The sequence below is a fragment of the Pseudorca crassidens genome, chromosome 19 (assembly GCF_039906515.1).
Source record: "Pseudorca crassidens isolate mPseCra1 chromosome 19, mPseCra1.hap1, whole genome shotgun sequence".
Taxonomy (NCBI): domain Eukaryota; kingdom Metazoa; phylum Chordata; class Mammalia; order Artiodactyla; family Delphinidae; genus Pseudorca; species Pseudorca crassidens.
This window is the reverse complement of record NC_090314.1, coordinates 49,221,555-49,249,416: the sequence shown is the minus strand read 5'-3', so window position 1 is coordinate 49,249,416 and position 27,862 is coordinate 49,221,555. Positions and strand designations below refer to the sequence as shown.

Genomic DNA, 27,862 nt, shown 5'->3' with positions numbered 1-27,862 from the left:
AGAAACTGTTTTGAATTAAATGAGAGTAAAAAGACATAACAAGTAATATAATACCTTATTCTAGACTGGATCTTGGAAAGGAAGAGGGAAAATTCTTTTTTTAAAAGTTACTAGGTAAACTGACAAAATTTGGAGAATAGATGGTAGATTGGATAAAAGTATTATATCAATCTTAAACTGCCTGAGGTTGATAACTGGACTGTGGTATAAAAAAGAATTTCCTTAAGAAATACCCGTTGAAATTTTTAGGAGTAAAGGGGCATGATGTATTTAACCCACCCTCAAGTGATTTAAAAAAGAGTGAGTGAGGGAGAAAGGGTGAAGTAGGGGAGAAATGGAGACACTGTGCATGTGTACTTATAGAGAGAGAATGATGAAACAAGTGCGGTGAAAAGTTCATGAATCTGTGCAAGGGTATATGGAGTTCTTTGTACTACTGCTGCAACCTTTCAGTAAGCTCAAAATTATTTCCAAATTTTGGGAATTCCCTGGAGGTCCAGTGGTTAGCACTCTGTGCTTTCACTGCCAAGGGCCTGGGTTCAATCCCTGTTCGGGGAACAAGGATCCCACAAGCCACACGGCGTAGCCAAAAAAAAATTAATTAAAAAAAATTATTTCCAAATTAAAAAAAAATTTAAAAAGCAAATGGAAGTTCTAGAACTGAAATATACAAAAACTAAAATTAAGAACTGAATGTGGTTAAGAACAGATTATATACCAATGGAAAGTGAATCAGTGAACTATAAGATAGATAAAAAGAAAATATCCAGCATAAAGTATATAGAGACAAAAGGATAGAAAGAGAGTGTAAGAGACATAGATGACATGCATGTAGTCTATCAAATGCATAACTGGAGTCCTAGAAAGAAAGGAGAAAGAGAAAAAGGGGAAAAAAATAAAATTTGAAGAGATAATGAGTAATAGCTTTCCAAAACTGATGAAACTCATCAAGCCACAGATTGAAAAAACCCTACAAACATAAATAAATAGAAGAGAAACAAAGACAGATTAAAAAGAAAACCACTCCTAGGCACATCAATGTAAATGTAGAAAACTAAAAACAGAAAAGAAAAACATCAGATTGCCTTTAAAGAGGGAGCAATTAGACAGTTGATTTTTCACCAGAAATAATTCAAGAAGCCAGAAGACAATGAACAATATTTCAAAGTGCTGAAAGAAAATAACTGCCAACCTATAATTCCACTCCCAGCAAAAACATCCTACAAAAAATAAAGGCAAAATAAAGACACTTTCAGATAACTAAACGCAAAGTAAAATCACCACATCAAGATGCCAACTAAAGGAAATTTTAAAGGGTGTTCTACAAACAAAAAGAAATTTGGTGATCCCATCTAGAAAGTGAAGGAAGCAGGAGGGAACAAATATCAATAAAAATGTCAAATACATGAATAAACCCAAACAACAGTGACTACATAGAACAATAATAATGTCTTGTGGCATTTAAATAAATATAGGTGAAAAGATTCTAAGGCTCTTCCATTGTCCAGGAAGTGGGTAAAAGTACAAATTGATACCAAACTTTGATTGATGTTTTAATCTTTAAGCTAACCACTGAATGAATTATAAGAGTATATAATCTCCAAGTCAATAAGGAGAGATATGGAATATAAAAAATCTTTTGATCAATCCAAAATAAAGCAATACAGGAGAGAGAAAAAGCACAGAACAGTCAGGACAAGCACAAAACACACAGCAATATGTTATATTTAAACCCAAATATATCACTGGTTGAATTACTATAGACGAACCAACATCTCCCTTAAGAGAAAAACTTGTCTGAATGAATAAAAAAGGAAAATTCAACTATGTGCTATTAACAGTATAAACATATATATATGTTGAAAATAAAAGAATGGAACAAATTATACCTTATAAATACTAATCAAAAGAAAGCTAGTACAGCTATACTAACATTAGACAAAATCAACTTTCAAACAAAAGGCATTATTAAAAATCCAGGGCTTCCCTGGTGGCGCAGTGATTGAGAGTCCGCCTGCCGATGCAGGGAACACGGGTTCGTGCGCCGGTCTGGGAAGATCCCACATGCCACAGAGCAGCTGGGCCCATGAGCCATGGCCGCTGAGCCTGCGTGTCCAGAGCCTATGCTCCGCAATGGGAGAGGCCACAACAGTGAGAGGCCCGCGTACCGCCAAAAAATATATATATATATAGAGGGACATTTTGTTATGGTAAAACAGTTAATTCACCAGGAAGATATAGTAAGTCTAAATTTCAATGCATCTAATAAGATATCTTTCAAATACAGACAATTCTACAATCATAGTGTGAGATTTAATCACACCTTTCTCAGTAAATAATTAAAAAAAAATAAGTTAGAATATAAAACGTTTGAGGACTACCATTAACAAAAACTGACCCACACTACACCCAACAACTGCAGAATCCACATTATTTGGTGCATCTAGAACATTAGACTAAATTGATCATATGCTGAGCTGTAAGGGAAATCTCAATAAATATGAAAAGAATAAAATACAGGATAGGTTCTCTGATAAGAGTACAAATAAGGTAAGTTAATAATAAGATAACCAGGAAATCATCAACTGTTTGGAAATTAACAATTATACTTTAAATACCTATGGATCAAGAAGAAATCACAAAGAGAGCTAAAAAACATTTGAAGAGAATGATAATGAACATACTACTTATGAAAACTTGTAAAATACATAAAAATTAGGAAATTGAAAAGATTAAAAGGATATAATAGCAACAAGGACATACTGTATAGCCCAGGGGATTATACCCATTATCTTATAATAACCTATAATGGAATATAACCTGAAAAAATACTGAATCACTATGATGCACACCTGAAACTAACACAATATTGTAAATCAACTATACTTCAATTAAAGAAAAGAATATGATAAATACCAACAACCCATTTGCAGAAAACAAACATTTAGTACATTAATCTTCAACATTTCTCCCAAAAAAGTATCTATACAGTTTTGGTTTGTTTTTACCTTAAAAGCCTAAGAATTACACTCTTGTTATTTTTTAAAAAATCTTTATTTTAATGACTAGAAAAATGTTCAACTTATATTTCACTTTCTGTATAACCCTTTGAGGACAGTTTCTGTTATTTTTAGTCTCATTCCCCAAAGAGTATCTAGGACTGAAATAATTTTACATGTTAATTCAAAAGTAAATTTAGGTCTAGAAAGTCTTTAATACATAGTTCATAGAAGCATTATACCCTCATATATCAGAAATAAATATTTTTCTTTCATTAACTCTTCCTTTACCTGACTATTCCTGATGAGTGTTCATCAAGTGTTCCTCTTAATAAAGAGTCTGACAGCCTATAGGAATGTACACTTTCTTTTTTTCTAAATTAAATAAGCTATTTAATAAATATATAAAGTGTTGTAGCACTAATTCAGATCCCTAAGAAAACTTTCTTTTCTAAAACATCACACAGAATAAATGTAGCAGAGTCACTCACCACTTGATCTATTCTTACGACTTGATTTCCCTCCAGTAAGAAGCATCTTGAGACTATTCCGAAACATGGTTGTGCTATTCTAGTATTCACAAAACTGTAAAAGAAAATGTGGGAAAACGTTAGAAAACTTGGTTTTCTATTCAAAATACTATTAAGAATTAATTTTAAATGTGCTATAAGGAATTAACTACTCTGTTTAAATATATAGTACAGAAATTTTAACTACATGAGAGAAACATTTATTTAAATAATTTAATTTAATTAAACATTTATGTTGTTTCTTAAAAATATACTATAATACTTTGAGTACCCTAAGAGACAAAGGTAGACATCACTGAGGGTACACAGAAATAGAAAACAATTAGGTTGCTATAAATACAGTTTACCCTTCCACCAAGCTCTCCATTTCTTGGACAATTGTCCCATATGCTCAATACACACACCCAAAGTTTAAGAGTTCAGAACTTAAGAACGGATGCCTATTTCCCATTGGTCAAGCCAGAATTCCATCTCATGAGACTACTAATATACATGAGTACATCAGTATACAGATATACTACTAACCTCTTTATGTCCCGCTCCTATCAAAGGAAAATCCTGCTGACTGTGCTTTGGATTATGTCCTCTCTCACCTCAAGAACTTTTATCTAGAAGTCATCTTCCTTTTCTCTCTCACGCAGCTTTAATTTTTTTCTCTCTACTGAATCATTCCAGTCATAACATAAACATGCTAGTACGTCCTAACCAAAAACAAATAAGTAAGCCCCTCTCTGTACTCCCACAAGGACCAATTACTGCTCCTATATCCTTGCTATGCACAGCAAAATTTCCCAAGTGTCAGTACTCGGCACCTGCAGCAGATTGAACAGAGCAAATGTGAATTAGAACAGAGGTTAACAGAAAATCTCCAAACCAAAGCACAGAGAAATTAAAGGTTGAAAACTACAGAAGAGTATGAGAGGCATATGGAATCCTTTGAAAGGTTCTAACATACATATCATTGAAATCCCAGAAAAAAAGAAAGAAAAAATAAGAAAGAAACGTTATATGAAGTGACAACAATCAAGAATTTCCTAACACTGATGAGACATAAAGCCACATCTTTAAGCAGCTAGGGAAAAAATAAACACACTGAAAGAAGCAACAATCAACAGACTGAGCGATAACTTTGAATAGAAATGCTGAATGGCACAAGACAATGGAATGACTGCTTAAAATTTTTGAAAGAAAAGAGGTGCTAATCAAGAAATCTATTCACAGTTTTAAATGTTTTGAAAAATGAAAATGAAATAAAGGTGATTTCAGAACAAAAACAAGGAATTTATCAGTAAAAGAAATACTAAAAGGGAGTTCTTCCAACAAAGGAAAATAATACTAGAAAAAAACATAGAAATGCAAAAAGGAAGAGCCATAGAAAAGTAAGTATATTGGCAAATATGAATGAACTATAATTGTAAAAAAATATAACATTACTAATTTGTTAAGTTTAAAATATATAGAGATTTTAAATGCATAACGACAATGACAGAAAAGTGAGGAGTGGGGTAAATGAAGTTAAAGTGTCCAAGATATCTGTCTACATTGTGCAGGAAGTGGCAGAAGTAATAATTTACACTAGACTGCAACAACTCAAAATTCATGTAATAATTTCTAGGATAGCCATTAAAAGCTAACTGAGGTGAGAAAAAGAATGATTAAAATATCTGACTGAACCAAAGGTGGTAAGAAGTGAGAGAAAAAGCACAGTACCTGTGGATAAAATATAAAACAAATAGTATGTTGGTAGCTTTAAACTTAAATTATATCTGTTATTATGTTAAATACTCTACTAAAAGACTATTTATGGACACAGAAAGATTAAATATAAAATGATGAGAAAAGATATACCACAAAACAATCAATTAAAAAGAAGCTAGCATAGCTATGCCAATATCAAAGTAGACAAGGCAAGATATTTCTTAATAATTAAAAAGTCATACCAACAAGAAGATACCCTAATTCTAAACCTCAATGGACCCAACAACAAAGCTTAAAAATATACAAAGCAAAAATATCCAAGACTAATAGATGATACAGACAAATCCGTAATCACGTGGGAGACCAACACACATTTGTCAATAGCTACAAGATCAAGCAGACAAAAAATTCACTTAAGATATATTGATAGACGATTTGAACTACATAATTAACCAACTAGACTTACAAAGTATATGTATAGTACGCTCTTCCAAATAAAAAGAGAATACACAAACTATACACAAAACATATACCAAAATGGACCATATGCTGGGTTATAAAGCAAGTCTCAATAAATTTCAAAGCACTGAACTCTTTAGGAGTATATTCTCTGACTACAACGCAAATTATTACAAGTGAATAATTTTTAAAAATTGAGAAAATCCCCTACTGCTTGAAAATTAAGTGATGCACTTCTAAATAACCCATGAGTCAAAAAACGTAAATAAATCACAATGGAAATTTTAAAAAATTTGCAATGAATGATAATGAAAAAATGACTTAGGGAAACATATGGGATGTAACTAAAGCAATGCTTATAAATAAATATATACCTTAAATGCAGTATTAGAACAGAAGGGTCAAAATCAATAGCTAAACTTCTATCTCAAGAAGTTCAAAAACAAACAGCAAACCAAAACCAAAGAAAGTAAATGGAAAGAAACAGTAAAGAGTAAAAATGAGTGAAGCAGAAAACAAATCCAAAATGGATAAAATCAACAAAGTCAAACACTGGATTTCTGAAAAGTAGCAAAATTGAAAAACCTAGTAGCAGGGCTGATCAAGAAAAACAGATGGAAATTACCAATATCAGGAATGAAATAGGGGACATCATTTCAGATACTAAAGCCTTCTTCTAAATAGGAAGATATACGAACAACTTTACACCAAATTTAACATTTTACATGAAACAAATTCTTTGAAAAATACAACTTAATGAAACACAAAGTTGAGCAGAAAATCTCAACTAGCTCTATCTCTATTAAAGAAACTGAATTTATCAAAACTTTTCCCACAAAGAAAAGTACCGGGCCAGACTATTTCACTGGTGAAGTCTGGCAAACATTTAAGAGTAACACCAATCTTATAAAAACTCTTTAAGAAAATAAAAATAATACTTCCCAACACATTTTAAGAGGGCAACATGATCTTAATCACAAAATCTAACAGATTATAAGAAAAGACAATTACAGATTACATACCTCATGAACATCGACTCAAAAATCCTTAACGAAAGACACTGAAAACTACAAAAGGTTGCTTTAAAAAGAATTAAAGAAGACCTAAATAAGTAGAGACAGAGGCACACCTCGGAGATATTGTGGGGTTGGTTCCAGACCACTGCAAAAAAAGTAAATACTACAATAAAGTGAGTCACACGAATTTTTTGGTTTCCCAGTGCATATGAAAGTTATGTTTACTCTATACTGTAGTCTATTAAGTATGCAATACCATTATGTCTGAGAAAACAATGCATTATATATACCTTAATTTTAAAATACTTTAATGCTAACCATCACCCAAGCCTTCAGCAAGTTATAGTGATAACATCAAAGATCACTGATCACATACAGAAAATAAACTAGTGGTTACCAAAGGGGACAGGCAAATTAGGGGTATGGGACTAAGACATACAAACTACTGTGCATAAAATAGATAAGCAAAAGAATATATTGTATAGCACAGGGAATTACAGCCATTATCTTGTAGTAACTTTTAATGGAGTACAATCTGTAAAAATATTGAATCACTATGCTGTATATCTGAAACCAATATAATATTGTATAAATCATACCTCAATTTTAAAAAAGATCATTGATCACAGATCACCATAACAAATATAATAAAAAATGAAAATGTCTGAAATATTGCAAGAACTACCAAATTGTGTCAGAGACATGAAGTGAACAAATACTGTTGGAAAAATGGTGCCAATAGACTTGCTCAACTCAGGGTTGCCACAAACCTTCAACATGTAAAAAACACAATATCTGCAAGGCACAGTAAAGTGAAGCATAGTAAAACAAGGTATGCCTATATACTATGTTCACAGATCGGAAGGTTCAATATCGTTAAACTGTCAATTCTCCCTATATTGCTCTAAAGAAACAATACAATCTCAACCAAATTCCAGCAGGCATTTTTTTTGTGTGTAAATTGAGAAGCTGATTCTAAAATGCATATGGTACTGCAAAGAGCCTAGAACATCCAAAGCAATCTTGGAAACTACCAAAAAAAGCTAAAGCACTTATAAGACCTGAAATCAAGACTTACTCTATAAAGCTCCAGTAACTGTGACAGTACAGTACTGTCGTAAGATTCATCAAATAGATCAATGGAACAGAATAGCTAGTGTAGAAAAAGACCTATACTTAATACCGTCATTTGTTTTCAACAAAGTCATTAACGGGTAAAGGAAAGTCTTTTCAACAAATGGTGGTGGAACAAATATATATCCATTTCTTAAAACTTAACCTTGATCTGTGTCTCACACTATACATGAAAATTAATTCAAAGTAAATCAAACATCAAACATCACATAAATGCTAAACTAATAAAGCTTTCAGAAGAAAACACAGGAGAATATCTTTATTACTTAGAGCAGGCAAAGGATTCTTAGACACAGCAAGTAATAACCATAAAAATTCATTAAAATGTAAAAAAAATCTGCTCATCAAAAATAACATTAAGTAAATGAATAGACAAATCACAAACTGGGAGAAATTATGCACAAAACATATCTAACACAAATAAACATCCAAGATATATAAAAAACACCTACAACTCGATAATAAAGAGACAATTCAATTTTTAAATGGGTAAAAGATTTGAACACTTTAAAAAAAAAGATATATCTTCTTTTTTAACACACATATAAAAGGAGCTCAACATTCTGTCATTGGGTAAATACAAATTACAACGAGCTACCTCTATATTCCCACCAGAAGAGCTAATTTTTTAAAGCCTGACAATATCAAATATTGACCGGGATGGAGAGCAACTGAAATTCTTAATACATTGTTTTAGGAGTATAATGATACAATTGCTTTGGAGAGTTTATTATAAAACTAAGCATATACCTAACATATGACTCCACCCCTTACATATTTACCCAGGAGAAATGAAAACATATGTACTTAAAAAGACTAGTACAACAATTTTCATAGCAGCTTTATTCATAACAGCCAAAAACTAGCACAGGTGCCCATCAACAGGAAGATGGATAAACTGTGGGATCTTCTTACAGTGGAATACTACTCAGCAATAAAAAGGTATGAACTATTAATATGTTCAACAACACAGATAAATCTCAAAATATAGTATGTTGAGTGAAAGAAACTTACATTAAAATGTATGCAGTTGGGCTTCCCTGGTGGTGCAATGGTTGAGAATCTGCCTGCTAATGCAGGGGACATGGGTTCGAGCCCTGGTCTAGGAGGATCCCACATGCTGCAGAGCAACTAGGCCCGTGAGCCACGACTACTGAGCCTGCGCGTCTTGAGCCTGTGCTCTGCAACAACAGAGGCCGCGATAGTGAGAGGCCCGCGCGCACCACGATGAAGAGTGGCCCCCGCTTGCCACAACTAGAGAAAGCCCTCGCACAGAAACGAAGACCCAACACAGCAAAAATAAATTAATTAATAAAATGTATGCATTAATATATGGTAAGAAAAAAATCAGAATAATTGTTGTCTCTTAGGAATAGATATGAGAATTAACTGAGAAAAGGCATGAGTAAATTTTCCAGTATGATGGCAATATTCCGTATCTTGAGGGAGCTTGGGATACACATATGCATACATTTGTCAAAACTCAGCCAATGTTCACACCAGATTTATGCATCACATTGCATATAAATTTTACTTCAGAAGAAAAAAGTAAGAAAATATTCAACTTTACTTAATGATATTCATGCTTATTTAGAGGAAAGCATACTGACATATCCAATTACTTTGAAATGCATTAAAAAAATAAGACAAAATGAGAGAAGTGAAGGCACACATGTAATAAAGCAATTATAGCAAAATGCTAACACAAGATTCTAAGTAGTAGATATACATGTGTTAAATGTAAAATTATGTTAAATATCTATATGTTTGAATTTTTTTATATGAGGTAAAAACACACTGCCACAAAAGAAACTCTAGGCCCAGATGATTTCAACAATTTAAGGAAAAAATAATATCAATCTTACACAAATTGTTCCAGACCGCAGAAGAATAGGAAGCATTTCCAAACATGTTTTCTAAAGACAGCATAAGCTTGATAACAAAAGTCAACAAGGTTGTTACAGGAAAGAAATGTTACAGACCTCTTTTGCCACAAGTACAAAAATTCTAAACAAAATATTGGCAAAATCAAATCTACCAATATATAGATCAGGACCAAGTGGTGGTTTAATTCAGAAATGAAAAATGATTTAACACATGAAAATCAACATAATTTACCATGTAACAAAATAAATCATATTATCAATAGATGAAACAAAACCAATTGATAAAATTCAACATTCATTCATTATTTTTTAAAAAACTTACACAAAACAATAAAAGAGAAGCTCTTTAATATCATAAAGTGTATCTTTTAAAAAGCCTATAGAGGAACTCCCTGGTGACGCAGTGGTTAAGAATCTGCCTGCCAATGCAGGGGACGCAGGTTCGATTCCTGGTCCGGGAAGACCCCACATGCCACAGAGCAGCTAAGCACGTGCACCACAACTACTGAGCCTGCGCTCTAGACCCGGTGAGCCCCAACTACTGAGCCCACGAGCCCCAACTACTGAAGCCTGCGCACCTACAGCACATGCTCCGCAACAAAAGAAGCCACCGCACTGCAACAGAGAGCAGCCCCCGCTCGCTGCAACCAGAGAAAGCCCGTGCGCAGCAATGAAGACACAACGCAGCCAAAAATAAATAAATTTATTTTAAAAAATAAAAAGCCTATAGCAAACATCATACTAAATGGTGAATGACTGCAAACATTCCCCGAGACTGAAGAATGTGACCACCTATTATCACTACTTGCACTTAACATGGCCCTGAAGGTCTTAGCCAGTACAAATAGCTAAGAACATGAAATAGAAAGTATAAAGAATGAGAACAAAAATGCCACTTTCACAAACAGTATGATTACTTAGAAAACCTAAAAGAATTTATAAACCATTAGAATTAATAAGTGAATTTAGCAAGGTCATTAGATACAGTGTAAAACAAGATTTAAGGTGAACATCAAAAAATAACTTATTCTGGGCTTCCCTGGTAGAGCAGTGGTTGAGAGTCCACCTGCCGATGCAGGGGACATGGGTTCCTGCCCCGGTCTGGGAAGATCCCACACGCCGCGGAGCGGCTGGGCCCGTGAGCCATGGCCGCTGAGCCTGCGTGTCCTGAGCCTGTGCTCCGCAACGGGAGAGGCCACAGCAGTGAGAGTCCCGCGTATCGCAAAAAAAAATAAATAAACTTATTCTTTTTCCAGTGAAGATAAATATGGTGATGAATCCTAAAAATATTTCAAGCATTTATGAAATATTCCTTTTATATATGCACTTGAGAGCCATTTTTAGGGTTTCTGCCCCCTAATCTTACTTTAAGAGACTATCTGAGAAGTAAAAGTTCCAAGCTTGATAAGTACTTACTTCACTAATATTTGAAAGACTTAAAAAATTTGTTTTATATGTAGGGATATATAAAAAATATACTTCATGCTTTAAAACATACCATGAAATTTAAATAGCAAACTTTAGAATTCTTAAATTTATATTTTCTTAGAAGAGAATGAACAACTATTTTCTTATATATCAGATTCTCTGCGTGCGTACAAGTGAGAAAAATACATATTATGTAAAATATTATACACATATGATTTCATTTAGTCCTCATCAAAACCTCCTTAAGACAGGTAGTATTTGCTTCATTTTAAAGAAAAGGAAGCTGAATTAAAGAAAAGCAAAATAGCATGTCCACAGTTATACAGCTAATAAATGCTTAAGGTCATATTTGAACCCATGCTCTTTGTCCTCCTCCTCAGTGTCTCTTCTTAAATAAGAAACGCTTAATAAATCTATTTAAAAGAGCTGAAACTATGAAATTTCTAAATCTAGCTTTCCAAATTAAAACTCCCAGAAGCAGTATTCCATTTGGTTCTTGTTTTTAAAATACGTTTATTTATCTTTTTGTGACACTACCACATACTTATTTTACCTTACTCTAGTAAATTTTTTTTTTTTAAAGTACTGCTACAGGTTGGCATTAGTCTTTGCAAATGCATCAAGAAAAATTATGACAAAACTCATTTGGGGGTGGGGGGAGAAAAGATATCCTGCTTTAGTGGACACTATGATGTCCCACCCAGATCCTCATTACAGGATCAGTGCATCCGTCCCTCCAGGTGTTACTATTGGCTGAGAGCTGCTCCCCCTTCACCAGACAACTGCTCTAGACTGACTAGAGCCACCAATGACTCATTAGTGCAGGAGTACAAAAGACCAGCTCCTTTTAATTCAAGGAGGGCAACTCTGTGGAATGATTTATGCTCCAAAGCCCTCACCCATCTCTTTCTATTCTTTATTTTTCTTCAAATACTGATCTCTAAATGATGTATTATATACCTGTTTTTTTTTTACTGTCAGTTCCCCCACTAGAATATAAGCTTCACAAAGGTATGAAAGCTGCTTATTTAACTCACTGCTGCAAGCCCATAACTGGAGAATAATGCCTGGTAAACAGCAGGTACCAAATAAATATTTACTGAATTAATCAATTAATTTCTTTAGTTTGTATATCACTGTCCAAATCGAATCTCTTGTAGAGAAATCTGATCTTACTCTTTTTATCCTCGATGCCTAGCTCATAGGAGGTTCTCAACACTTCTTAAATTAGTAAATAAATCAATGAATAATTGAGCAAAGACTTGATTAATCAGAGTATTAACTTGGTAAAGAGGTAAACAGATATAATATAAGTAAGCTTCAACAGACAGAAACAGGTTATGAACTAACTAGAATAATGAAGGCTAAAATGATTGTGCGTCAGAGAAGGGTACAGAAATTTTAGTCAAGTCCAAATTTTTATCTGAGGAAAAATCAAGAAAATTCTAGACATACTTCAAACTTCTGCCTAACTCAGACCTTACTGCTATATATGTATAGTTCTTCAAAGTTTCAAAAGGAAAAAAAGTATAGGCACAGATTTTTATTAGAAAAAAAATGAATTATTGCTTAAAATTTACTAAAACTAGGAGTAAAAAAGAATAAAAATTTTATATCTAAAAATAAGCCAAGATAACATTCTACAGTTAATTTAAGTAAAAATGATGACGGGTGAAATAAATTAATTATAATGATAATCACTTTTTGAAGTACAGAGGGGTTTTTTTGGTCTTTGGTAGTCCTAAAACATTTTATTAAAATTGACTAAAATGTATAAAGAATGAAATGAAACATAAAATACTTATTTAAGGCTAATTATCCATCTCATTGCTACATTTTGATAAAATGACTTTCTTATTCAAGTTAACCCACCACTAGAAAATTTATTGTAATAAAATATTAATACAGAAACTCTACAAACCTGAAGCTAAGTGGAAAATGACAGTTTGATCTAATTGGATTTATGACAGTAATATATGGCTAAATTTCACCCTACTTTTCCAAGTTTCAGATCCAAATTTTTTTAAATGTTAACTCTCTAGGAGAAATAATCTAAAGTCCTGGCAAGTGAATCTCTGGCAGGAGAATAATGAACAACATTCACAGACCCCCAATCATTTCTAATTGTCTCGTACTTAACTGATTCAAACCTTACGTTATCTACATGACCCCGAAGCTTCTATGTTTGTGACACACGGCTTAAACCATTCAGGAAAAGTATTGACTATTCTGGCCCTAATGGTCCACCAACGCTGGAAATTCAATGTCCTATCTCAATACCTTCTTGCACTATTTTATTAGTGGATAATCAATTTTCATTTTCAATGTTCATCCCTCCTGCACATAGAAAGCCCTTTTCTTATCCTGTTATTCAAAAAAGGAGCACAATATCTCCTTCATTTAAACATTTATGTAATAATAATGTAATCAAATTAACTCTTAAGCACTTCTGCACCATTCAGGCTAAATAATCGCAGAATTCCCTTTAACTTTTCCATATCAGACATTTTGCGTTCTGTTAGCCAGCTTCAAAAAAAAATAATCTGTGCTCCTAAATTGTCTTCCATTATCAGTGGTTTGGTATCATTTTTATTCTTATTTCTGGTTTTGTGGTAGATTGATTTATTCTTACTTTTTTTTGTTTTCTCATTCTAGAAACAAGTTGCTTGACATTGGAACTATACCTAGTAGATAAATTATACTATTAACATGCTGTTAAAGTTCTATAGGATCTGAAGAAAATGTTTTCAACAGTAAGAAAATAAAAAACAAGGAAAAGTAATAAACTAAGATATTGTCTGTAGAATTTTAATTACAAAAACAAAAATACATACTGATCCAAATGATGAATTATCACCTTTCCCTATCCAGAAAACCAACAAAATCTCCTTCTAGAATTCTCTCCACAATATTTGGATACTGCCTTTATCAGAGTCCCCTTGAAAACAAATCTGTTGGTATAACTGTGAAAAGTAAACTATAGATCTTTAAAGTAGATGCCACTCATTTTTGAGCATTACCCTTCCCTTCAGAGAAAGTTTTGCAAGGGAAAAAAACACACACACATACCCATGCTTACTAAACATTTCAAAGAAAAATTTTAAACATTACAGGGAAAGATGCAGTGCTTAATGATGCAGATATGATGGAAATGTTGGAAAATATGATAATATTTTATAATACATGGTTTTAATGGAAGATGCTAAGCACTTAAGTACCTAACCTTGATTTTAAAATATCTAAAAGATAGCATATTCCTCATACAGAAAACCTTAAAGAAAACATAGCACAAGAATGTAATTAATGACTATAAAGTTGTTTAGTGTTTATTTATTATATGTTTATCTCACTAGACTGTAAAAGCGAGGTTACCACTGAAACCCTTGCACCAGACACAGAAGCTGGTACATAAAACGCATTTAGTGAGTATTTGTTAAAGGCATGAGGGGTTTCCAAAAAATGGACTCACAAATAATCTAAGAGAGAAATAGAGAAGAAAAGAAGATCTCAAAAAAGTATGCACATAACTATAACAGGAGAAGTAAATAACCAATGACAAATGCAATAATGTGAACCATGAGAATATTAGTTAAAAAATAAATCCAGGGCTTCCCTGGTGGTGCAGTGGTTGAGAGTCCTCCTGCCGATGCAGGGGACACGGGTTCGTGCCCCGGTCCAGGAGAATCCCACATGCCGCGGAGTGGCTGGGCCCGTGAGCCATGGCCGCTGAGCCTGAGCGTCCGGAGCCTGTGCTCCGCAACGGGAGCGGGCACAACAGTGAGAGGCCCGTGTACCGCAAAAAAAAATAATAATAAAAAAAAATAAATCCAGCAGCATAAACTGGGGCTTTTGAAAAATGGTTAAAACTCTACGTTAAAAAAAAAAAAAAAAGGATAAACAATGATAGGACAAAATCAATACAAGAATGAAGAATCATCTGTCCACTATCTGGAAATTGCATGTTTTTCCATCTGTGAAAGGCATGTTGAAAGACCAGTATATTATCAAGAATGGCTTTCCACTGAATGTTGACTGAGGTAAATTGCTAGATGTGTCAGATACATTCCATTAAATAACTCCAGAAGTACCTACAATTAATTAAAGATAAGAGACAGTGACAATATAAAGACGGAAGGACTAAGGGAAAATCCAGAGTATCCAGTATAATATACAATAATCATAAAATGTCTGCTCATACTTTAACTTTTTTGAACAAGTTATATCCAGAGAAGTCTTTGGACTGAACAAAATTAGCTGAGCTCTGTCCACAGATAAACAATGGTAATTTCTCTGAGAAATTCTGAACTGCACTGAATAGCATCAAATCATGCAATCTCATTCAAGATTTGAGGGCACAGGAAGGAATGTAGGGCAATTAATTTCTCAAGTAAGGGGAGAAATTGATGATGGGCTCCATCTTACTCTCAATCATCTCACTGTAATGTCCACACAAGGATGCTCACTCTAGCAGTGTATGAAAAATAAAGGAAGACATGGGTATGTATAGCAGCTTTATTTATAAGTGCCCAAACTTGGAAGCAACCAAGATGTCCTTAAGCAGGTGAGTAGATAAATAAACTGTGGTATCCAGATTATGGAATATTATTCAGCACTAAAAAGAGATGAGCTATCAAGCCATGAAAAACCATGGAGGAAACTTAAATGCATATTAAGTGAAAGAAACCAATCTGAAAAGACTGTAAGATTCCAACTATGTGACATTCTGCAAAAGGCAAAACTATGAATACTAAAAAGATTAGTGGCTGCTAAGGGTTGCGGGGAGTGATGATTAGGCAGAGCAGAGGATGTTTAGGGCAGCAAAAATATTCTATATGATATTACAATTGTAGATATATGTCATTATACGTTTGTCAAAACCCACAGAATGTATACCACCAAGAGTGAACCCTAATGTAAACTATGGACTTTGGGTGATAATGTCAATGTAGGTTCGTCAATTTTAACAGATGTACCACTGAAACGTGGGATGCTGACTGTGGGGAAGGTTGTGTATCTGTGGGGACAGGGGGTACATAAGAACTCTGTACTTTCTACTTAACTTTGCTGTGAATCTAAAACTGCTCTAAAATATAAAGCTTCTTAATTTTTTTAAAAAAGAGAATGAAAGAAGGCACAGAATGAGGGAGGTAGAGAGGAAGAGAGGACCCATTAATACGGAAATGATTAAATTTTGGCATAGGAAATACTATGAACTATGGAACACTGTGTATGGTTTAAGCAGTATGCAGCACATCTCTTCTAAGATTAAAAATTCTCCAAGCTTTATCCTTAAGTGAAAAAAAGCAAGTAACAGAGCAGTGTGTGCAGTACAGTCTTATAATTTTAAAAACTATGAGTTTGTTGACCTGTACACATATGATACACATATGTACTTAAAACTGTGGAGTAAAACTTGTGAGAGAAGATACACAAAACTTCTCAGTGGTTTCCGTAGGAGATGAATACAATGTTGAAAGGAAGATAAATGTGAATTTTTAATTAAATGTATTTGTATTAATGTTAAAAAATAATAGGGCTTCCCTGGTGGTGCAGTGGTTGAGAGTCCGCCTGCCGATGCAGGGGACATGGGTTCGTGCCCTGGTCCGGGAAGATCCCACATGCCGTGGAGTGGCTGGGCCCGTGAGCCATGGCTGCTGAGCCTTTGCGTCTGGAGCCTGTGCTCCGCAACGGGAGAGACCACAACAGTGAGAGGCCCGCGTACCACAAAAAAAAAATAAATAATAATAATAATAATAAATAAAAATCAGTTGACCCATAGTACATTCACCATCTCTGTCTAGTTCCAAAACATTTTCATCATCTCGAAAGTATTTATTCATTATTGATGTCAGTATAAATTTTTAAATTATTAAGTTGACATAAATTTTCTTTGACTCCCCCAAAAAGCAGATAAGATCTCACAGGCTGAAGGATGAGAGAGCACTCTAGAAAACCTTTGCCTTTCAAGTTGGCTGCCTCCTCAGTTATCCCACCAACCTACATTGTTTCAATGCATACCCAGTGACATATATACCCTCAAAATTAAAAATCATTTTTTTAAGTTTAAAAGTTTAGATCCTTCTTAATATACCCATTTTCTAACAAAAAAATTTAAAGTTACATTAGAGAACTGTTTTGTTACCAGTTCAGTAAAAGGTCAAATGAAGAGTATTTACAGAACTGTCACTACCACTCCCTGCATCATTTGCTTTCCCTTGGTTTCTCCAAACCATATAATGAACCGGTCCAGCATGCCTGTGAAGTTAAAATTAAACTATTTTAGAGGCAAAGTCCAGGCACTAAGCATTCTTATAAATAACATCAAGAAACAACCAAAACATATACACACACAGCAGAAACTTTATTTTAATAACGTACATTAGCTAAAATTCTTTACAAATTATATTCTTGGGCTTAGGAATACTTCTCTACTTCTAAAACACGTAAAACACAGATGGCAAAGCTACCTCTAATCTTTTTCTAGTAGTAACCTAGAAATAAATTTTTTAAATAAAGTGTCTTTTGATCTACTATTTATTCAATCTTTATTATGAACGAGCTAAGATAAGGCCTTGAACAGATACTGGAGGAAATTTTTAAAAGGTTAATAACAGTTCCTGCCTAAAAGGAGCATCCAGGCAGGTAATGAGAATTAAGGAAAAGTGAACCCAAGCACAATTCAAGAGAGAAGGTGCTACAGGTACCACAAGAGAAATACAAAATGTAATGGGAATTTACAAGAGGGAGAGATTACTTACAGGATTAAGTAAACAAACATTTCTTAAGTGTCTGCTATGTGCCTAGCACCATGCTGGATACTAGGATAGCAACACTGGCCTGCCCTCAAGAAACGTAGAGCCAATAGGTGAACAAGAAACCTTATAAATGGCTTATTATAAAATTCAGTGACAGAGGTATTCACAAAATGCCTGGTAGTACAAAAAACTTCACATGCCTGTCTACCCACCTTTAGGTAGTGTGTGAAAATAATCCTAATGAATTAAAACTATCCTGCTGGTTTACTGACATAATTTTTTAGGGGTTAAAAAATACTTAAAGAAAAAGTGTAAGTAACATCCTCTCATCATATCCCCTATCTTAAAAATACAATCACAAAAATCATTATCTTTATAAGCATGGTTTTTAGACCTAAGTATGGTTTCTAGGGCAGTTTATAGACACTAATTGTCAAACAAAGTTAAACATTCTTATTAGTGTCAAAACACTAATAGGACTTTTAAGAACAAGAATCCATCTATACCAATACATTAATTTATTTTAATTCCCAATAGATATCCAGAGATAAAGCTTCAGTTGACATAAAGCATTAATAATTAAAATAATAATTTATTGTTATAGGTACAGAGAGAACCCCCCAAAAATTAAGTACAGGATAAAGATAAAATGTCAGACTAAGGCAAGAGCAAAAGAGGAAGAGGTTCAGTAGATGCTGGGTCAAATGGCTGGCCATTAAAGGAAAAAAAGGGGGTGGGAGGGATGGATGGATTCCTACTTTTACCCATATACAAAAATAAATTCTAGACATAATTAAAATGTAGCTACAAAATATTTAACTATAAAAATAATAGACTTGCATAATAAGAAAACCCATCCTACAATTCTACGCACAATTATGCAATAAAAACCAGAGCACTTATGGGGAAAAAACAAACACAATTCTACACATACCAAATGGCTAAGTAATAAATACCACAATAAATATGGTACTTTACCTTGAGAAACACCTGAGATTTGCTTGTGGAAGTGAATGTCAGAGGGTTGCAACTTGTGAGTTGTAAAGTGACAGAAGGAGGGTTATCAGATACCAAGTATAAAGTTGTAACACCAAATGTGGATGGGTATAACTCAACACACAAGGTAAACTGAGGTAGTTGGTAAATGTCTATCAATCACATTAGAATTCACATTCTCAAAACAAGCAGTATAGCAGAACTGACTAAATAAGTGCTTCTGTTCACCAAATACAAAAAGGAAGGAAGGAAGGAAGGCAGGGAGGAAAGAAGGAAGGAAGAAAGAAAATACTCAAATCTCAATTTTTAGGGTGTTGAGGATGGGAAACAATTTACTGTTTCCTAATGAACATCCTTAGCAAGCAGTGACTCAGACACTGCAATAACCTAAACCAAAAACCTGTCAATAAACTCATAATTTGTAAGCTATTAATACAATAGTGTCATTATCATTAAGGAGATCAAAATAAGTTACCCACAAGAACACTAACGTTTGTTGACCAAAACAGTTAATGCCAGGGATGACAATAATGATGACTAGCTGTAGTAAGAAATTAACTACTTTTATCAGGTATCTGTCTTCCAAGGCAAGTTCTTCCATGATTTCATCATGAAATATGGACATAGTTAAATCAACTGATCAAATCATCTTCAAAATTCCAAAAATGCTATATACACCTTTACTTGGCTTCCACCCTATTTCCAGCTGTCTGTTTTGAACATTTATGGATAATGCCAGTACCAGCCTCTGGTTTCTGAAACTGACAGACATAGGAAGCAGAAGATACCAGAAGGGAGGCCAAGTTTGATGAGAAGAAGGCTCAGAAGAAGATGCAGAGCAGATTGCTTAATTTTCCCAGAATTTTCACCAAGTCAGAACCAGTAATAGAAATCAAGTTTCCCAATATCTGTCCTGGAATCCTCATACAAAACAAATAAGAGACATAATTATAATAGTGTAATTGTAAGAATTGGGGTTTGGGGGACAGTCCCCATCACCAGTTACTAGTTTTGTGCGCAAGAGCAAACTAATTAGCTTTTCAAAGCCTCAGCTTCCCATCTGTAAATTGAGGCTAATAACAGAAAAGTACCTTTCCAATCCCTTGTGAAAATTAAGGGAACTAAAGCAAGTAAAGCACTTAGCACAGTCTGGCACCTACTAAGCGATCAATAAACATTGAAGTGTTCAATGAAAATCAGTATTAATTGAGGATATAAACCATCATCAATTTTTCCCAAATCTTCTGATCATCACTTCTAAACCCCTTAATTCTTTTTTTTTACATCTTTATTGGCATATAATTTCTTTACAATGGTGTGTTAGTTCCTGCTTTATAACAAAGTGAATCAGTTATACATATACATATGTTCCCATATCTCTTCCCTCTTGTGTCTCCCTCCCACCCTCCCTCCCTATCCCACCCCTCTAGGTGGTCACAAAGCACCGAGCTGATCTCCCTGTGCTATGCGGCTGCTTCCCACTAGCTATCTATTTTACATTTGGTAGTGTATATATGTCCATGCCACTCTCTCGCTTTGTCACAGCTTACCCTTCCCCCTCCCCATATCCTCAAGTCCATTCTCTAGTAGGTCTGTGTCTTTACTCCTGTTTTACCCCTAGGTTCTTCATGACATTTTTTTTTTCTTAAATTCCATATATATGTGTTAGCATACGGTATTTGTCTTTCTCTTTCTGACTTACTTCACTCTGTATGAGAGACTCTAGGTCCATCCACCTCATTACCAATAGCTCAATTTCGTTTCTTTTTATGGCTGAGTAATATTCCATTGTATATATGTGCCACATCTTCTTTATCCATTCATCCGATGATGGACACTTAGTAAACCCTTTAATTCCTGATTTATAATATGCCTCTTACACTGGCTGCCTATTTCTTCTTTTTAAAAATGTCACCTTCGGGCTTCCCTGGTGGCACAGTGGTTGAGAGTCCACCTGCCGATGCAGGGGACATGGGCTCGTGCCCTGGTCTGGGAAGATCCCACATGCTGCAGAGCGGCTGGGCCCGTGAGCCATGGCCGCTGAGCCTGCGCGTCCGGAGCCTGTGCTCCGCAACGGGAGAGGCCACAACAGTGAGAGGCCCGTGTACCACAAAAAAAAAAAAAAAAGAAAAGTCACCTTCCCAGACTAGACTTTTGCACAAGTAAAATAATTTTTCATAGCTTCTCTGAAATAAAGTTCAAGGGAAAGTTTACAGAGAAACCACGACTCCTTTTCTCCATCCTGAAGGAAGTAGACAATTAACCTTGCTTCCTTCTGTCTCTATGCTCGGTTCCTGGGAACGCTGAAGAAGTGGAGCTGGCACTGGTTTTGTCTTCTGAAAGGAACTTCAGAGCTGCGCCTGTGTGCTGCATATGTAAATCTGGGGTATCCAAATCATACTGAGAATCACCTTATTATATTTGCCCTAATTATGTAGCCCAAATTACATACCATTAAAATAAATTTCCCTTCCTTATTTTCCTCCAAACTCCTGATTTGACTATTTGGGGCTACAACCCAAAGAAGTTGTTACTATGCCTTAATACAAAATCTCACTGTACATCAACTGCATTTAAACTTCAAAAATTATTCTTACACCTGAACACCATTGCTGTTCTCAACATACAATCAGAAAAAAACCTCATTATAGTATGAGGAAAGCTTAAATGTTAGTATAATATGAGGAAAGCTGAAGAAAATCTACAAAAAAGTAATTAGAGCAAGAAAGTAGGTCCCGTCTAAGACATCCTGAGACCAAAGTAATCTGATTTCCCAGATAGTTGTCCCTTATCTTGCAAGAAAAATTACTGCTCTCACCAAGCAAAAATACCACAGGTGAATCAAAAAGATTGTGTTTAGTAAAGATTTACTATATTGACTATAAAAACCATGGAGAATATCAATCTTCCTAACATGCTTTTTTAATCGTGTTACTTCTCGTTTCTACATTTTAGTCTCCTGTCCCTACCGCACCCCTCAAAAAAACCTCACTTTCCCTCCACTGTATTTACTCCCTACTAAAGGTCGATGACGACCTTCATCATCATCACATCAGCAGATAATAATTATTGAAATGCTTACTATATGCCAGAAACTGGGCTAAGCACTTTAGGAGCATTAATTTAACCCCAAAATCCTATGAAACGAGTCTTTTACAGGATGAGAAAACTGAGGCTTCCATGGGTCAAATAACTTGCCACAAATCATACACCTAGCAACTAAAACAAGTCAGAATGTGATCTCAAATCTGTCAAACTCTAAAACCTGTGCTTGTAATCACTTCCTCCCTATATACTATGAGAAAATGTTTTAAAATTTTTTTAGTATGTAGCTCATCGTCTGGCATGTAAAATTCAATAAATATTTTCTGAAAGGATATGTTTAGTTTCATTATTCTGACATTCAAAGTTTCCCACTGGGAGAGAGAAGGAAATTCCCACTATTCCTTAAGACAAACCTTCTTCCCCAACCAAATTATAATCACTGGGGTCCACGGGATTTGAATCCTGGCAGTGGGGAAGGGAGGAGGAGAAGAGAACTTAGGCTTTTCTCCCAGTGTAAATAATAATTTCTCCTTGTTGTAATATCCCCACCTATACATATCTTATTATAAGCTCTTTGACATGTTTATATAAGGTACACAAACACATTTTAATAAGTAGTTACTACAAAGAAGAAAAAATGCAGCCCAAACAGGTATATGAAGTACCAGCATTTGCAAATTAAAAGGATATAAAACAAAAGGGGACTACTCCTAGGAATCTATCCAACAGAAATTAAAACATATATCCACACTCAAAGCTTGTACCTGAATGTTTATAGCAGCACTATTCATAAGAAACAAAAACCAGAAACAATCCAAATGTCCATTATTTGGTGAATGGATAAACAAAACGCAGTATGTCTATACAATAGAATAATATTCAGCAATAAAAATCAAGTACTGATACATGCGCAACACGGATTAACCTCAAAAACATTACGCTAACTGAAAAGACAGAAGCAAAAGACTGCACAGTATAAAACAAAACTACATATTGCATGATTCCATTTATATGAATGCCCAAAGGCCAATTTATAGAAACAGAAAGCAGATCTTTCTGTTGCCTAGGGATGGGGCTGGGAATGGAGACTGAATGCAAATGGGCTCAAGAGAATTTTGGGGGGTGATGGAAATACTGTAAAACTGGATTGTGGTGATGACAGCACAACTCTATAAATTTACCAGTAATCACTGAATTATGCTGTTACAATAGCTGAATTTTGTTAAATGTAAATAATATCTCAATAAAGCTGTAAAAAAGAGAGTTGGATAAGGTGAACAAAGACAACTGTTTTTGTGGAGTCTGGTATAAATGAGATAAGAAATGGGACGGTAGCTGGAAGGAGAAGTAAGGTTAAGAGAGAGTTCCTTTAAGATGAAAGAATTATCAATACAATGTTTTTATTCTGTTGACAGCAATCCAGAAAAGGAGAGATAGAGAAGAATTACAGGAAGAATGTCCTTGAGAAGGCAAGAAGGGGTGAGTGTTAATGGACAATTGGTGGGAATGGCCTTCAAGAGAAGAAAAGACAATTAATTCACAATAACATTGGTATGCAGGTGGTAAGAAGATTATTTCTGTTTTTTTAGTAAAATAGAAAGCAAAGTCACAAGCTGAAAGAGAGAAATGTGGAAAATTTGGGTGCAGGGGAAGGATAGGATCATCTAAGTGAATAGGAGTATGGAAGAACTAGAATAATACAGTAGGACAGCTTGGCAGCACTAAGCAAGGAATTTAAAGTCATTTGGTACTGGCCAAGAATTTAAAGTCAACACAGTTGTTCTGTTCCAGCCACATTCAGCTACAAGTATACAGGTGTAACATAAGTAGACTTAGTTTTAACCAGGCAATAACAACCAAGGAAAAAAGGTCAAATCAAGGGGGTTGAGGTAGAGGCAGGAGAGCAATTGTAATGATGGACTACGGGAATTCAGCTCGTTAAAAAAAAAAAAAAAGTGAGGACATGAATGCATTGAAGAACAGCTGAAAAGGTGGTAAATTAAAAGGTCCCTGTGAGATCAAGGAATTAAGGTTGTTGGGTACTAGAAGAAATAAGCCTGAAAAAATGTAGGTGGTAATTGGAGAGTAAAATGCCAGAAATTGATATTATAGAAACTTGTAGTTTTGGGGTAATAACAAGTTCTAGGGCAGTGTCTCTCAATCCTGGCTGCACATTAAAGTCACCCTGGAAAACTGTTAAAAATATTATCCCAGGCCACACCTCAGACCAGGCAAAACAGACTCTCTGGGAGTAAGTTCTAGGCATCTATAGTTTGTCAAAGCTCTCCAGTTAATGCAGATGCACTGAGAGTTTAAAAACATCTGCACAGGACATGCCATAGAAGTGAATGGCTGAGTGGAGGAGAGGAAGTCAAGAGACCAGAATATCAGAAGGATCATGTGCGTGAATACTGAAATCGTCAATAATTACAGCTGCAGTAGTAGGAAACTAGCAGTGAGTCCAGAAGAAGTCTAGAAGCAAATATGAAAAAGCAAAGAGAATATTTAACCCACCTCACCAGGAGGAACCACCACTTAAGAACTCTCCAGGAGGAGTAAGTGCCCTCAGCGGAGAGGCTAAGTTTCAGTCAGAGCAAGAAGGTAGTAATGTTTAGAGAAGAGGTTAAAGATAAAAGGGAGTTTTGCAGATGACTGACAATGAGACCCAGAAGGCACAGAGAAGCATTTCACAATCATAAAGGGATGAAAATTGAGATCAGGCAAGAGAGATGAAGGAAAGAGAAGGTCCAGATGAAACTACTGGAGGAGAATAAAGCCAGGAAATCTCGGAAAGCAAGCTGCCGTATTTTTTAACACTACACAAAAACAACAGAAGAAAAAGCTCAGTGAAAGAAGCAGCTTTCCTGAACCCAGCCACATTCTAAAAGATTCATTTAACTAAGTTCAAGGAAAACTGAGTCACAGAAACGTATCAAGGTCAATCCCATATAAAGTTGTTACAAGAAAAGAGAGAACATGACATGGAATAACATCCCTGCAGACAATGAAAGTATGCCAGAAAGACATGCCCACATAACAGATCAAAATTAAAACATGCTATTTCAGAATGAGCTAAAAGACCTTAAGAAAATGATATAACATGAAAGAATAACAAATATAAGAACTATAAAAACTCATAACTCAGGTAAGAATTAAAAATAAAAGGAAAGACACATTCCAGAAATGAAGACAAGAGTAAATAAAAACAGACAGTCCCTTAAGAAAAATAGAAGGTAAAAAAGAGAAAAAAAATTTAAACTCAAAAACAGAGATAAAAAGGATTTGAGAAAAAGTGACAAATACTGAAGACAGGCAAAGAAGATTGAACATACAGCTGATAGGAACTCCTGAAGAAGAAAATCAAAGCAAGGAACAGAACGCAGTCAAAACAATAATTCAAAAACACCTTTATGAAATAAAAAAATATTTGAGACTACATTTTGAAAGTGCACAATGTGTACCTGAGAATATCAACTCAGAATGACCAAAATGATTTTACTATCACTAAACATTAAAGAATAAGAAGAAAAAAAAAAGGGGGGGAAAACTGGAGTAAGGAAGAAATACAGAACTATAGAAGAAAAAAAAAAGGGGGGGGAAACTGGAGTCAGTAAGGAAGAAATACAGAACTATACAGATAGGAATTAGACTCCAATAAATGAGGGATGAACTGGCAATACTGAGTTTCTCATGATATAAAAAGGATAAAGTGCATAATGAGGTTAGACCTGATAATCTCAGGGCACATAAAGGTGGCAAGACTTTTTGTGTAGAAGATAAAGAACGAGTTATTGATACTTAAAAAGAAAGGAGAATCAGACTGGCATCAGACTTATCTATTGCACAAGAAGCTTAAAGACAGTGGTATAAGGTGCCTACGCTATATAGGAAAAAAAAGGATTATGATCCAAGAACACTATATCCAGCCAAGATACCCTTTCCTGATCAAGAGAAAAGAAAGGCATCTTCACTTAAGCAAGGATTCAGAAATTACGCCACATACACTCTAAGGAAATTACTCCAAAATGTTATCAAATGTTTTTCTGGCACCTATTAAGATAGTCATGGGTCTCTTTTTTCCAGTCTCCACCACTCCCAGAGTTGTGGCTAGCAGTAGAGATGTGACCAAATCCAATAACAATATCATATATGATCAGTCCTAGAAATGACTTCAGAAAACGTAGATCCTAAGGAATGTATATTTTGCCAACAAGCACAACAAGAAAGGCCTCAAAAAGATTCAGGCCAACATTTTCAAGACACTGAGCACCTGTACAGACGCCAATGAGGTGCTCATTAAGCCCAAAGTAATCAAATACAAGATCTTAAAAAGTGCCAGCCCTAAATCGGACAGGCTCACCCATAACATCCATCCCAGCTTCTAGAAGTATGCTTATCTTCATACTGTCAAGAGTACCAGGTTTAGCACCAAACGGTGAGAGCCAAAGCCCAGGTCCCACAGAGTCCTCCCAAAGAGTCCAGAAAAAAAGGTTTTTGTCTATCAACTCTGAGGATCAAAGAATTCTACAAAACTTAGACTACTGTCTGCAGGCATCTCCTTTTGCTGTTTTATATAAATACAATACAAAGTCCCCCAACTCACCCCAAAAGAGAGAGAGAACCATACAGTTTTTAATCTCAAAATCTGTTAACATAACAAATTACGTTAATATTTAACTGTCCTTGCCTTCCTGGAATATACTGTCTTTTATATACACTACTGGATTTATTTTGCTAATATTTTATTTAGAATGTTTGCTTGTCTACTTATGAGTAAGACTGGACTGATGTTTATAATAGAAAAAAAATGAAAACAATCGTAGTATCCATCTGTTGGAGAACAACAGACTATGGTGTAGTATGCTATGGAATGTTATTCAGCTTTTTAAAATTAATTAAAGCTCCATTTACTAAACTGGAGACAGCCATGACATATTCTTAAATAAATAAAGCAAGTTACAAAAAGCCTATGTGTGTGTGTGTGTGTGTGTGTGTGTGTGTGTGTGTGTATGCTTAAAGGTTTTTGAGCAAAGAGAAAGATGGTAAAAAACAAAGTGTTGGTTAATGCTGGCTAAACCAACAAGGTCAAAGTGGAGAAGGAAAGGAAAATATTATTTTTTTCTTTATTCACCCCGGTTTGGTTACTTTAGTGGTTGCAAGCGGAGAAATACTTTTGTAATTTTTTAAAAAAAGCAGAAGCGTGGGGGGGAAGGGGAGAGATACCAATTATCTACTATAATTAATGACAAATTAACATTTGTTAACAACTAATAAATGGCTACCTTTAATACATCCAAAGACAAGACAGAATTATATTATCTAAAACAAGGAGAGGAATCATTATGAAGTTCATTTACTTAAAAATACAAAACAATCCTGGGGCTTCCCTGGTAGCTCAGAAGTTAAGAATCCCCCTGTCAATGCAGGGGACACGGGTTCAAGCCCTGGTCCAGGAAGATCCCACATCCGGGGAGCAACTAAGCCCGTACACCACAACTACTGAGCCTGCTCTCTAGAGCCCGTGAGCCACAAACACTGAGCCCACGTGCCACAACTACTGAAGCCTGCACACCTAGAGCTCGTGCCCCACAACAAGAGAAGCCACCGAAATGAGAAGCCCACGCACTGCAAGGAAGAGTAGCCCCCACTCGCCGCAACTAGAGAAAGCCCACACGCAGCAACGAAGACCCAACGCAGCCAAAAATAAATATAAATAAATAATTTTTTTAAAAAAGGTAAAAAAAAAAAAGAATGATTAAAAATACAAAACAATCCAATCTGGAACCAAAGTCGCATATAAGTGGTCTTTCTAAAGGCATTAAGCAAGATGTCTTCAGGATGAACTAGTTTTTATCTTACAACTAGCACAAACTGATCAGTTCATGGATATTACAACGACCAAGAATAAAACTAAGA

The 27,862-nt window shown here is 34.9% G+C and overlaps 1 protein-coding gene across 10 annotated transcripts in view; it reads right to left on the bottom strand.

Moving 5' to 3' along the window:
* Nucleotides 1-27,862, bottom strand: part of TANC2 (tetratricopeptide repeat, ankyrin repeat and coiled-coil containing 2) — a 362,156-nt gene that overhangs the window by 325,643 nt on the left and 8,651 nt on the right. For 9 of the 10 annotated variants that reach the window (XM_067717046.1, XM_067717048.1, XM_067717051.1 and 6 more), the window contains exon 2: nucleotides 3,491-3,584. In XM_067717046.1, coding sequence (XP_067573147.1) covers nucleotides 3,491-3,557 — 67 coding nt within the window. In that variant the 5' untranslated portion in view covers nucleotides 3,558-3,584. Of the gene's footprint in view, nucleotides 1-3,490; nucleotides 3,585-8,850; nucleotides 8,982-27,862 lie in introns of those variants that run through there. The other variant, XM_067717047.1, reaches the window with a different exon arrangement.